This window comes from Berghia stephanieae, chromosome 5 (genome assembly GCF_034508935.2).
Source record: "Berghia stephanieae isolate SIO BIC M18660-M18661 chromosome 5, UCSD_Bste_1.3, whole genome shotgun sequence".
Lineage (NCBI taxonomy): Eukaryota > Metazoa > Mollusca > Gastropoda > Nudibranchia > Aeolidiidae > Berghia > Berghia stephanieae.
This window is the reverse complement of record NC_088364.1, coordinates 81,297,797-81,312,223: the sequence shown is the minus strand read 5'-3', so window position 1 is coordinate 81,312,223 and position 14,427 is coordinate 81,297,797. Positions and strand designations below refer to the sequence as shown.

At 36.1% G+C, this 14,427-nt stretch overlaps 2 protein-coding genes across 17 annotated transcripts in view; one reads left to right on the top strand and one right to left on the bottom strand.

Annotated features, from left to right (window-relative positions):
* LOC144973701 (set1/Ash2 histone methyltransferase complex subunit ASH2-like) overlaps positions 1-14,427 on the top strand; it is a 119,135-nt gene that overhangs the window by 19,371 nt on the left and 85,337 nt on the right. The window lies entirely within an intron of this gene.
* LOC144973699 (uncharacterized) overlaps positions 896-14,427 on the bottom strand; it is a 71,197-nt gene continuing 57,665 nt past the window's right edge. For 6 of the 15 annotated variants that reach the window (XM_078916504.1, XM_078916508.1, XM_078916502.1 and 3 more), the window contains 4 exons: positions 10,057-10,141; positions 5,121-5,216; positions 1,736-3,353; positions 896-1,153 (listed from right to left, as the gene is read on the bottom strand). In XM_078916504.1, the coding sequence (XP_078772630.1) occupies positions 1,110-1,153; positions 1,736-3,353; positions 5,121-5,216; positions 10,057-10,141 (1,843 nt within the window). In that variant the 3' untranslated portion in view covers positions 896-1,109. Of the gene's footprint in view, positions 1,154-1,735; positions 3,354-5,108; positions 5,217-10,056; positions 10,142-14,427 lie in introns of all 15 variants that reach the window. The other 9 variants (XM_078916514.1, XM_078916511.1, XM_078916509.1 and 6 more) reach the window with 2 other exon arrangements.

Below are 14,427 nucleotides of genomic sequence, written 5' to 3'. Positions count from 1 at the left end.
TATATTATAATATTTAAAATTTGATTAGGACACTGTAATACAGAATATTTTAATTCATATAATTCATACCTTAATAACCTACTGAATATTTAGGGAAAACCCTACGGCACCATCTTGTAAGTATTTACATTTATTTACATTGATTTTGTGAGTTTGTGACCATCAACAACAGAGGTCATCAAAACATTGGATTTAACAGCGGCCTACTCCTTACGTGACACATACCTATTTACCATATGAAAAAAAAAGTAATCAAGGGAGAGGTCTTTATTATTTCATCATAGACGGTCATTGTGATGGATTATCAAATTTAGCACGTCTATCCTTTAATGTCAATGGTGCTGCTCGAAGCTCGAAGAAATAAATAACAATGTGAAATTGTGAAACAACGCCACTACCACATTATCTCATTCATCTGTAGTGTTTCATTCATCTTGTTTCATTGATAAAGGGGAAACCCGAAACGTCCATTTTATCTGTTTTCATATATTAAATTGAAGCTTACATTCGATTTCACATTGTCATTCATATCTATCTTCACACATTAATCAGTGGCAAAAGAAATTGAATGACCCTCAAGAAAGTTTTGCTAAAACGTTCATTAATTAGGCATTGAAATAATGATAAGATCAAATGTCAAAAGTTAAATCCTGTTGAGCAGAACATGCAAAGTTTTGTTTTGATTTTTAAGTTTTATGAAATTTCTTGAAACATGATATTTTGTAGTCTATAGCCCAATATATCGGCCTCTGTTATTGATATGATAAAGTTTTGGTGGGTAACAACCTCTCCCCTCGTTTCATTTCTCAATCGCACTCTATACAAATCCTAACTTGAAAAATTGTGAATCAACGTTTGTTTCATGAGAGAAAATTTATATTGGTGAATCTTCTCATTTTTTTTGGATGTAGCGTATCATTTATTCCTAATCTCTGTGTGATAAATCGTCTTCCCTATGAATAGATTCTTGACATTGTCATTGTACAATTTTGTCGCCATCTTCATCTTCCTCTGTGAGGATGGGGAATTCTTGCTCATTCTCTTCTACTGTTGGTTTCCTTGCATTTGATGTAGAGACAGCTATAACTCCATTGGTTTCTTCTTCGTCACTAATTTCCGAGAGATTTAGGAGGGCTGGATCTAGGCTTTGATCCTGGGTAGGAAAAGGCATTTTTTAATTTGAATTATTTATTTAGGTGTGTAAATAACGAATAATATAAAAATAAAATATAAAGAAAAAAGACTTACAATTCATTAAAAAATAGTGTCACATAGTAGGTATATCAATGATATCTAAGTTCTACTCTTGGGAATTGTCATGACTGATGTAGAATTAAAGAGATAACAAGTAATAATAGTTTTAAAATCTTATACATAAAGATATTTTTAAAAACCATTATGAGCATCGTGTGTTTCTAAAACTAAATGTTTGACAAATAGGTCGGATTTCACCTATAAATCTAACTTTAAAGAAAATAATAGAATTCTCAACATTTCAATCTACATTTTATTTGGAATTGGCCCACTAATATCCCATGAACATCATTTATGCACATTTAATCCTTATATACATATATACATAAAGATTTTCGTGGGCTAATTTTGTCTAAATTTATAGTTTTCCCTCCAATTAAGAATTGCAAACCTTTTACATGAATTATTTGACCAAAGTGCCCTGACCATTGATAATAACTATGTCCAGCTCTCGACAAGTTCCCATAAACAATTCACCTACCTCCTCTGACTGGTATTCGACTATTCTTCTCGGCGTCGGCCACTTCCTCTTTGGCCTCGGATCCAGCTCTGGAGCCTCTCTCCGATCCGGATTCATCCGATTTACTCTCGGATGATTTCTTCCTACCGCTGTAACGCAATTTGGTCAGCTTTCGTTTAGAATTACGATTGTCCTCATTAAAGGGAGACGATTCTTTTGCGCTTCTGTTTAAATCCGAATCTCCAGTCGGAGAGGTTGGTGATGATGGCGTGTTGTTGGTATGGTTCGTCTTATTGTTGAGATCTGAGGCCGCATGGTCCAGTTTTTTTACCGCTGAATCCGCTGGTGAGGAGAGAGGAGATGATGGAGATGTTGCTTTTGGTGAATTGAACGCTAGTTTGGGTATTCCACTTGCTTTTTTTGTTGTGGGAATTCTCGACTGGCCTTTTGTGGTTGGTGAGGTTGGGGAAGTGGGAGTGGTTGGTGTAGGAGGTGGGGAATCGACTTTTTCCTCCTTATTCTCATTCTCTTCATTGTTTCCAATCTCTTCCTTCTTTTCAATCTCTTCCTTCTTTTCAATATTCTCATTGTTTTCATTCTCTTCTGGTGACCCTGTAAATACGTCCTCAACTTTGTCAACAATTTTATCGATAAATGACATGATGCCAGAGGATTCTTTTTTCTCTTCTTCTTTTTCTTCTTCTTTCTGACTAGTATCAGATGACTCAACAGGAGTGCTGGTCACAATATTTTCTTGTATGTTTTTTAGTTTTAATTTGGGACTTGGTTTTGGACTCACTTTTGGTGGGATCTTGATTTCTTTCTCTGGATTTTTGACAACGTCTATCTGAAACGTCTCAGTTATGACAACCTCTTCTTCTTCATCATTTTGCTGATTATTTATTTCCAACGATTCTTTGATTTTGTTCGTTGCTATTTCCACTTTGGCTTCAGATTCCTCCACAACGTCGTCCTTGACATTGCATACAATGTCTTCAACTTCAACTTTGACCTCTTCTGCATCGTCTTTCAATGAATGGATTCCATTGTGAAGACTAGTATCGACCTCTTTTTCAATATGAATCGATTCCTCTTCAGCTTGTTTCTCAAAGTCAGTCAGTAGTTTTTCTTTGACGCCTTCCGCACTTCTGACATTGACTGAACCGATGGCTGAATTGGTTACAACATTTTCTACCTTGGCTATTATGCCAGCATCATCTGATTTTTTATTAGAAATATCTTCACTGTCAGGTTCTACTTTAGCTTCTCTTTCATCCTTTCCAGAAGTGGTTTGGGTAATCATCTTTTGCTGCACAGCTTTAGCTATATCTTCCATCGACTTTCTTATATCGCTGGTTTTTGCAGCCGCCGCGTCCTTCTTTTCCTTGACCTCCTTGGCAATATCTTCCATAGATTTTCGAATCTCACTAGAGTGTATGGAAGCGAGAGTGCAGTTGATTTCCTCAAGCATAGAAGATCGGCCTTGATTTTTGGTTTCCTGGGCTGTTTCCGTCTTGCCGTCAGTCTTGTCCTCCTTTTCTTTCTCAACTTTATCCTTGTTTTCTTCCTCATCTCGCGACGTGTTTGGAGTTGAGGTGTCCAGGTCATCATTTGATCGGAACAGCTCATCGTTTGATCCCTGTATAAGGAGTTACATTAAATAGGTTTAGAGTGACAACATTGAATTCAGATTTTACAGTACTAAACATGAGATGATGGAACAGACTTTGATACACCAATGTAGACTATCGGAATGAAAAAGAAAAATGTCTTTGAAAAAAACTATAAAAAAGACTTCGTGGAAATAATAATAAACTATTACTTTGGCAAAAGACAATAGAATTAAACAGGATCTTTGGATAAAAAAAAAAGAAAAATAAAAACATTACAAAAAAACCAGCAATCCCAAAAATAGAGAAAACCCCCCGAAAAAACCCCCAAAAGAAAAAAGAAAAAAAAATGAAAAAGAAAGACATATTATGGAAAAAATTTAAATTAAAAAAAAAAAAGATGATTTGAGACACAAAATAGAATCATACAATTTTATATTTTTCTCAGAATCATTTACTGTTGATAGTTATTAGATTCTCACCAATGAACTAAAACATTCTAATTACTGACGGTGCATTCTGCTCAAAAAGCTATGCATGCGTGATAAAGAGTGAAAGTGAAAGAAAATAGAAACACTGAAAAGAATTTCTAGACACCGAAAGGACACGAATCAAACACCAAGACATCCAGGAGAAATAGAATGAGAAGAACACTGAGAAAATCCACAGAGATACATAGAAATGAATAGAACATGGAGAAAATCTACCAAGACATAATATAGAAATGAATAGATTAATGAATATCAAAACCGATTCAGCATTGCAAGCCATCAGTCAGTTCGCTGATTACAGCAGGTGTAGAAAGAACAAATAATAGATACTTGGTGACATCAATATGTTAAATTATGCATCTTCTCTGAATTTGCAGACCATTTTGAATTTTAAAAAAGTGATTTACAGTCCCGATATTAATCTTTAGTCCTAGGACTGCTGCATGCTATATGATGTGTTATTGGGTGTTTAGTTAGAAATAATACATTCTTAAAAATAAAATTTAAAAAAACGACGAATTATAACTTGTTGTAAATAGTTATTATTTTTTGACGATGTTTCATTAAGCAAAAATATCAAAGCAAGGAGTTGCAAAGCTATGCTCGAGAAGTCCTCTTAAAATAAATCTTGTTAATCCTTTCGTTTTTCTTTTATTTGGAATTTGTTCTTTAGCATAACTATTTTTATCTTGTGCTTACTTATTAATTTGTGCGGATAAAACTCAACATCTACTAACTAACTTCATGAACATTTTTTTTTCTCTTATCCTTTGTGCTGATACAACCTAATAGTACTTAAATAAAACAACACCAAACAAGCAAATAATAATTTATGTTTTATTTATCATTTTTTTTTGTTCTTCATTTATTCCAGTTATTTATTGTTAACTTTCTGGCTCTCTATTTTAAAAGCCCGATGAGGTCCAAAAGACCAACATATTTTTTTAACACCTCTCATAAATTAGGGGAAACAATATTTAATTCATTTGGTTATAAAAGATAAATACTTTTAATGGATTTCTTTTTTTTTGTTTGTTTTTAATTGAATCTTATTTTCATTGAACAAATTAATTTTTTTTTACTTCAAAACAACCAAAGTTTTTAGAATTTTCCTCCAACTTAATGCCTGCTAACTTCAATGCTTTTGTCGCACAGGAAAGTTTAGTTACAGCAACGTTCAATTTACTATCATTGAGTCAATGCTAGAAAACCAAAGTCTCGCAGGCAAGCATTTAGCATCAGCAGGACAAGCCAGCGAACGGCCAGACGACAAAACATGACACGCATGCATACCAAAGGTCTTACAGAAAACAGGTCCAGATTTTCCATGGAGCTCTTTAGAAGAGCTCGTGGGGCTTTACTTTGTCTGGCCCGGTTTTGAGGGGGCGGAGGCTTGCGGTACTGATTAGGGGTGGTGGTGGTGGTGGTAAGTAGTAAGTAAGATGGCAATCAATATTCATTGGAGTTTTTAAAAAATAAATAATTTGATTGGTTTTATGAGAATTTTAAACACTTTCTTTATTTGGTTTGCTATGTAATAAAGTCTCAAAATCAATATTTTCCAGAAAAAAAATAAATAAACAAACTACAAACACACACAAAACAAACAACCATAGCAAAAAAAAAAAGATAAAAAAACAAAACAAAACAAAAAAAAATAAACACAAACTTAGAGACGTCTTCAAAACAAACAAACAAATAATAATGTGAATAAAAACAGAACAAGTAAATAAACAACAAATCCTTTCACTGAAAAAAAATTAAAGAAACAAAAAACAAAACAAAAAATAAACAAAAACAAAACAAAACGAATAGAGTCGACAGTTAACTGCAACCAACAACATCTTAGAAATAATTGTTTTACGAATGTTGAACAAAATGTTGCATTTTTTGGGTTTTTTTTTGTTTGTTTGTTTGTTTAGGATTAGTCATCTCGATACCAAATAAGATAACCCGTAATGCTTATTCCATCATGCTTATTTCTAATTGTCGGCTATATGGTCTTGTGGTATAACACTTTCTTTCGGACCGGAAGGTCCTGGGTTCGAGCCCCGCTCTGTGCATAGTTGAGTCCTTTGAAACGACTCTTTACTCACATTCTCTCACCGTACTCAGGTGTAAAATGAGTACCTGACCGTTCACAACATTGTTCTCTGTGTGGAAAAAAAATTGTATTATCGCCTAACAGGCGTCATATCTCGTTCTTTATGTTACATGCTGCTGTTGGTCAGGGACCATTTGTAAAGCGCTTTGAGTGAGCACATTTAGTGGATACTGCGCTATATAAGAATTTTTATTTTTTATTTTTTAAAAATTGTCCACACAATGCAAATGGTAGCCCTTCATTGTTACTCATTTATCATATTATTTATTCTTTTTAAAACCATTCCGCCGCCCTCCACACAGACTTTGAGTTCTGTGCTATAAATGATTGTATTCGTAGACATTATAATGGAGGGATAGGCATCGTGGCAAACACTTAGGACCAAATACAGATTGAAAATGTGTTGCAAGCGCCGTAAAACCATTAAAAACAAAAACAAAAAAAAACAAAAAAACAAAAAAAAAAAAAAAAAAAAATAAAAAACTTTGAAAAAAATATTTAAATATAGACCTCATTAACCCACATAGTGTGCGTGAGGTTGATAAGATATATATTGGAATCTTATCCACACGTGAAATAGTCATAGCTTACCTATCTCATTTCTGTGTGATCTCCCCCCCCCTCCCCCCCCCCCTCCCACACCCCCCCCCCCCACATCTGTCGTTAGGTTGATAAGATTATAAATGGAATCTTATCCACATGAAATAGTCATATCAAATTAAAGAAATTATGGAGCAGGCACTAGTATAAAATAAAGATCTGAACAAGTGTGTATGAAAGGTGCCAGACAAAGTAAGACAGAAAAATAGAATAAAAAACCATCCCAAAAAAAATCAGTCTACCTCGACTGGAGCTCGAACCTCAGACCTTCTGATTAGATTCCGATCAGAGGGTCTGAGGTTCGATCCCCGGCCGAGGTCGACTAATTTTTTGGGATGGGTTTTTTCTTTTCTTTTTCTTTCTTGCTTTGTCTGGCACCTTTCATAATACACACTTATTCAGATCTTTATCTTGAAACAGTCATAGCTTACCTATCTCATTTATGTGTGACCCCCCCCCCCCCCCTATCTGTCGTTTGGTTGATAAGATTATAAATGGAATCTTATCTATTTGAAATAGTCATAGCTTACCTATCTCATTTCTGTGTGATCCCCCTCCCCCCCCCCCCATCTGTCGTTTGGTTGATGAGATTTATAAATGGAATCTTATCTATATGAAATAGTCATAGCTTGTCTATCTCATTTCTGTGTGACCCCCCCCCCCCCCCCCATCTGTCGTTTGGTTGATGAGATTATAAATGGAATCTTATCTATATGAAATAGTCATAGCTTGTCTATCTCATTTCTGTGTGACCCCCCCCCCCCCCCCCCCCCCATCTGTCGTTTGGTTGATGAGATTTATAAATGGAATCTTATCTATATGAAATAGTCATAGCTTGTCTATCTCATTTATGTGTGACCCCCCCCCCCCCCACACACACACACACCTTTAAACTTTCTTATTCCTATGTGATGGTAAATTTATTATTTCTTATCGGTCTATATAATCTTGTGTTTATGTTACTGATCTCGCAACGCGTCGCCATAAACACAGTAATGGCAACCTTTAAGCAGAGCCTCTCGGGAGGAATAACTTAATCAGTGGTAGAGGTGAAGAATCTGTGTGTTTATTATGAAATTTAGAGATGTCACGATATTATAATACGAGTCAGAAAAAAAAGGTGGAGGCAAGGGGGGGGGGGGGGGGGGGGGGGTTGAGATCAGACTAATTTCTTAAGTCGTTTGGGTTTTTTTTTTGGATAAAATGGACGTACTAAATACATAAATGGTGCTAAAAAACTAAAACAACCCCCCACCCCAAAACAACAACAAAATACAAACAAACAAAAAACCCCCCAAATATAAACAACAAAAGAAAATACAAAAAACTCCCAAAACAACACCTCCCAAACAAAACAAAAAAACAAAAACAAACAACCCCCCCCATCAAAAAAAAACAAAAAAAATAACAACAAAAAAAAAAAAAAAAACCCACACAAACCCCCCCCCCCCCCCCCCCAAACAAAAAAAAAAGCAAAAACAATTCTATCAACCCCCCCCCCCCTTCTATATAAGGGAGCGTTCACATATTACGTCATCAAAAATTTGCCCTTTTTAGACCCCCCCCCCTCCCCCAAGTCATCACTTGTCATCATTGACCTGACCCCCCCCCCCCCCAACAGATGATGACGTCATCTAATTTAATAAAAACTAAAAGATAACTTTAATTTCACAATATTTATTATTCGTTTTTCAAACCATAAACATTGATTATCAACGTTTGATAAAACACATTCAGACATTTTATTAATTTCAGAAACTGTTGATAATTTATGTTTTACGATACAATGGGGACATAAAATTTAAATTTGCAAAGATAAAATCTAACAAACATTATTTAAATTAGGCTACTTGGTGCAGGTGCTATTTAAAAAAATTCAGAAAGTGTAATTTAAAATAGTATAGGAGGCAAATTATTTTATAGCATATTAGTCTTTTAGTGGAATGAATTTCTGTTTCAATTTCCAAACATAAAATTAATTGATTCAAAAATGTTTCTGCCTTGGACCTCTGGCAATGTACTATAAATAGTATCATCAATTTCATCTTCATCGTCATCATTTCTCCCATTTGCTGTTCTTCATGTATGCCGCATTTTCGTGAATGGTCTTTCATTGCTGTGATCGAGGAGTGATACAATGAACATTTAGGGCAAGTTCGCCTTTTGAGAAGTGATACCCCTTTCCCATTTTGTTTCTTGAGAGATGGGCAATACTCATCATAGCAATTTATCTTTAGCTGTTTTGAAAGGAACAAACTTTGAAATAGGCTTAATTTGCCTATGTTTTGATGACATCATCTTGGGTCTGACCCCCCCCCCCCCCCCTCCCCCATGTCAACACATGTCAACATTTGGTAGACCCCCCCTCCCCCCCTAGCTGATGACGTAATATGTGAACGCTCCCTAAGAAAGAAAAATCCGATAAACATTCCAATCTATATAGATAGGTAAAATAACAGCTGAACCCCTTCAATGAAGACCAACTCATTACCAACCAACCATAAATAAAAATAAACAAACAAAAAAATAATAAATAAATAAAAAAACAAAAACAATCAAAGTTAGAATATAATCTATGTGGAAAAATAGGAGAATTAAAAAAAAAAACAAACACAAACAAAACAACAAACAATAAAATTTAAAAAAAATATTTAAAAAATCAAACTAAAACAAAACAAGAAATCAAAACAAAACAAACAAAAACAACATATCAAAATAAAAACTAAACAAAAACAACATAACAAAATAACAACTAAACAAAAACAACACAACAAAGTAACAATAACAACTAAACAAAAACAACACAACAAAGTAACAATAACAACTAAACAAAAACAACACAACAATAACAAGAAGATTGAAGAACGTCTGTTATAATCCTGCCTCTCAAGGTTGATTGGATTCATCATGGAATGAGACGTTCATAAATAATATTTACTTTTAGACCAATGGAAACGTTGGGTTGTACAAAAAAATACTAGACGCCTAATAAAAATTATAACATTATGGGTCAGCGTGGCTTGGCGGTACGGTCTTTGCTTCCTACCCGAAAGGTACCGAGTTCGATCACACGCCGCTGCACTGTGTGGTCTTGAGCAAGTCACCTCGCCCTAGCTCAATTTGCGGCGCTGCTTTGCGGCTGCCACCTGGGTTATTCCAGTTTAACTCTCTCCTTTCCAGCCATTTACAGGATTTTCCCGAAAACTTCACACCCAACTAACACAAAAAAATATTTTTTATCACTCAAACACAATAGCAGTAAGTTCTTGCGATACATAATTTCCTTAGCAAAACATGCTCTACAACACACTGTTCATTTTCTTAAATTTTATGATGTACGAAAGAAATTTGAATAAGAAAAATGTTGGTTGTATCGTAACGAGTGTGACAATTTTCCTGTAGTTGGTAAGGAGAGGGTTAAAGTTAAAAGAAATACCCATTAAGTAAACGTGTTTTGGTCAGATAAAGTGTAAAAAGGCATTTTGTCACGGCTTGGTATGACAGAACACTAGGCTAGGCATAGTGGGCGACACCTACCGATTTCAGGACTTCTGTCTCTCGGACGGCGGAAAAATCTCCCAAGGGCTCATTGGTCTCTTGGAAATCCTTGGAGTCATTCAGCCTGTGTGAAATGGAGGGATGGGGCGGTAGATTTTTAAACAAATGTGATATTAAAAGTTGTGAACTTATAGATATAGATAATCTTTTTGTGTAATAGCAATACAAATGCTCCATAACAATACTTGTATTGACCACACTCTCCCGCTCTGCTTCTCCTCCCGTTCTCTATCTTTCTTTACCCCTCTCTTTCTCTCTCTCTCTCTCTCTCTCTCTCTCTCTCTCTCTCTCACAACACACACACACACACACTCTCCCCCCCCGTCTCTCTCTCTCTCTCTCCCCCTCCCTCGCCCTCCCCCCCCCTTAAAAAATTCTTTGATGTTATAGAACACACAGATGGTGTGGGTTTTTTGGGGGGTGTAGGGTGGGGCGGGGTTCTAGAAGCAGATGGTGTCGTTTCTCAATCTTCACGATTATAAAAATAAAATCCAAATCCAAATCTAAGAAGCATTCTGAACATTGGGATATCTACAAATGCACTTGTGACGGTATCATGCATTGTAAAAACATTGGCGCATCTCAGTGGAATGATTCAGATCCCAGAATCTAGCCTACATATTATTATTGTTTTAACGTATTTCTCAGGGAAGAGGTCGGTCGGTAAGGTACAGGAAGTTGGGGTATACGATACGCGATACACCACGGGTGTGAAATGCCTTATCCAAACATAATGCCGTTTGCTATGGCACGTGTCTGAATTCTAGATTTAACTCACGATTATGATGTGTATGTGTGTTTTATCGTGTATACACACACACACACACACACACACACACACACACATATATATATATATATATATATATATATATATATATATATATATAATATGCCTCATATCTATAAAAACAAAAACACGTCATCTTAATTCATTTTTGCCACATGGTGTTCGATTTTTTAACGCGCAACTGTGATTTAAATTAAATACTATTTTTTAAAAAATATACACACACCAGTTCGGACTAGAGGCCAGAGGTATGGTCTATCTCAATTTATCAAATTAATATTTAAAGTGTCACTATTGGTTCTTGGTTGTATATTTTTTATATTTTTGTGCATTTGCATATGTATATGTTTACATTGACGCCATATAGTCTCAATTTTGTGTCTATACATTTTTATGCATGACACGTCTGTAAATGAATTTCCATTTTTTTTTTTGATGAATAAAGTATATATTATAATAATAATAATATAATAATAATAATAATAATAATAATAATAATAATAATAATAATAATAATAATAATAATAATAATAATAATATATATATATATATATATATATATATATATATATATATATATAATATATGTATATATAGGACGTGCGCTTGATTTTCATAGGAGACGCGACACCGAACCGACCGGTAAATCTCAGGCGCCATGCATCAAATATTGCACCAGCATTGCTTAACTTCGTTAATTAATTGAGTCTTGTGCGTTTCCAATCCGGCTTTATAAACCAGTTAACTTTCGTCCTTCAAATATCGATCGATTTAAACGACCTTCACCCTGGTAAAAACTCTCAAACCTGGAACGTCGCGAATGTTCCAATTTGAGAGTTTTTAACCAAGACGAGGGTCATTTAAATAAATCAATCGATATTTGAAGGACGAACTTTCTGGCCAAATGTTTAAATACAGCGTCTTTCCAACGTACGAAAGTTAACTGGTTAATTAAACATGATCGATTTATGACGTCGGTCTATCAGTAAAATCAGCTTATTAGCTCTCCGATAAATGAAGCGAAGACACAGAGGCTTACAGTAGCAATTACCTCGCCCTGTGTATTTTGATTTAATTATAGGGAATGACGAGAGCTGAAAGCCTGGAAATAGTCTAGAGGAAACCTTCATAACCCTTTCATAACGTCCGCCAAAAATGTTTTAACGGAATCGGAATGCGATATATATGGGGAGTGTTATCATGATTAGTGCCGGTCTGTAGACATTGAGCATTTTTAATAAAATGTGATTTTGTATGCGGTAATCATAGGATCCATAATTGGTTACAATGGTTTTCCATACGTGACTCGCGGTTTGGCCTTGACACAGCACAGACTGAATGTGTCAGTTCACGGCAGCAAACGTACACGCCGACTGCTCCGTCTGTTTTGTTTTATCAGAACACTGATGTCTATAAACCATAATAGGTACCCTTTTATGCCCCCATCACAGTTAAATAAAAGGTAAATGCCGTTTTAAAAATAGGTTTTCAGTTAAAGTGACCCACTTTCATTCTTTCAATCATTCATTCATGTTTTCTTTCTTTCCGGTAGGTAGTAAAAGTATGGTGCTCCGTTTGAGCACAATATATGTTACTGGGTACATGTATGTGTATAGTGCACTGTCCACTAAAGCGCTTTACAAGGGATCCCTCTCTAGCCAACAGAAACACTTAACAATTTGAACTGATGTAATAGCAATATATATATATATATATATATATGCTCCTGGCAACCTTTTTTCCATTGATTCCAACTCTGAAAAAAAAAAGAGAAAAGAAATATTTGTCCTATTACTATTAACTCATCACTATTATACTCCTTTTAAAAAAATAATATTTTGAGCCATGTGGCCCCTGGTGCCTGAATTTATCCCGGTTTCTGTAACGTTAATCGCCCTCATAGCGATTGTCTGTTTAACACTCAAACACTCTACCATTCAGCGATGGGCCCTTAGCCTTCACACCAGCAGTCGTCTTCTGAAATAATTGTCTGAATTGACTGAGAGTTCCAAAAAGGACTTTCTGGAAATGCAAAAGAGGAAACGAATGCGCGTATCGCTAGTGATGCGCTGGACAGGGAAAAAATTCGGACAAAATTAGATAGATGCATCAACCCCCTAAGTGCAACTGCGCATCCTGATTGCCTTGAGAACATCTCTGATGGAAAAGTAAGCCCTCAATCTGTCAATGTAGACGATTCTATCAGCATCGGTACCACGGACATGAAAGAATTTGAGAAAACATGGCCCAATAAATTCTATAAAGCACTTTCTACCAAAGTGACAACAATGGCAGCCGGGAAAAAATCTATTCAAAGTGACCGTGGTCCAATATACGACACAAGTTTGATTTATTCTCGCGCTATGGGATTAATGGCTTGTCGAGATTTTGACATGGAATCTCTCTTTAAATATGAACTGGCACCATAGCCGACATCTTTATTCAGTGACAATGGAGACATGCGTACTGCTACTACAAAAGCTGCTCTGAAGAGAAATCTGCAAGAAACTGTCTCTGCTTGTGGGGGACAACATCCTGAGATCGTGATCTTAGATGGATGCGCACTTCTTTATTGTGTAAACTGGCCATCCAAAGGAACCATCCAAGACTATGTCAATAGTTTTTGGACACTCTTATTGCCGAAAATGGACAGAAGTGACGTGCACCTTGTCTTTGACAGATATCATGATTTCAGCATCAAAAGTGCTACTCGACAAAGTCGCAGTATAAAAGTTCGAACGGTACACACTCCTCTGCCTGCTCAAGGCTCAATTTTTGCCTGCACTTAGAACAAAAAGCAATTGATTAGCATACTCTGTACGGAATTAATGTCCAGGGCTGTAGCTCAACCACGTGAAAGGCGTCTCGTTATCACAGGACACGAAAATGCTCCTCTCCAAATTAAAAATGGAAAAGTCTCCACAAGGACAGACTTGGAGACGACACACGACGAAGCGGATGTCCTTATGGTGAAACAAGCAATACATGCTGCTTCATTGACCAATGTTGTTAAGGTGGTTAGTGACGATACGGATGTCTTTGTACTGTGAGTTCATTTCTACCACAAGCTTGACTTGGACTCCAGCCACTGCTCGATGATGATGGAAGCTACAAGTAGGGACCGTGGACTTGTTGACATTGGGAAAACGGTCTCGAGAAATCAAGAAATTGCGCCTTATCTTCTTGCAGCACATGCGCTATCTGGCGGTGATACTGTGGCTAAACCGTATGGTATAGGGAAAAACACAGTCATCAAAGTTCTTCAAAAGAGACACAGACTGGACAACCTTGGAAACACCAGTGCCAGTTTTGAAGATGTTATCAAGAAGCCACCTTCTTCATAACTGCATGCTACGGCGTTCACGATGAAGCAACTATGCCTGGCGCCAGGTACAAAGTTTGGCTGAAGAAAACGGGAAAAATCATTAAAAAGGTCCCTGACTTGAAAACCATACCCCCTACCTCAGAAGCATTCTGTGAGAACACCAAAAGAGCGCACATTCAGACAGCAATTTGGTATCATCGTCTTCGAAAAACTCCCCTAGATTTACAACCAACAG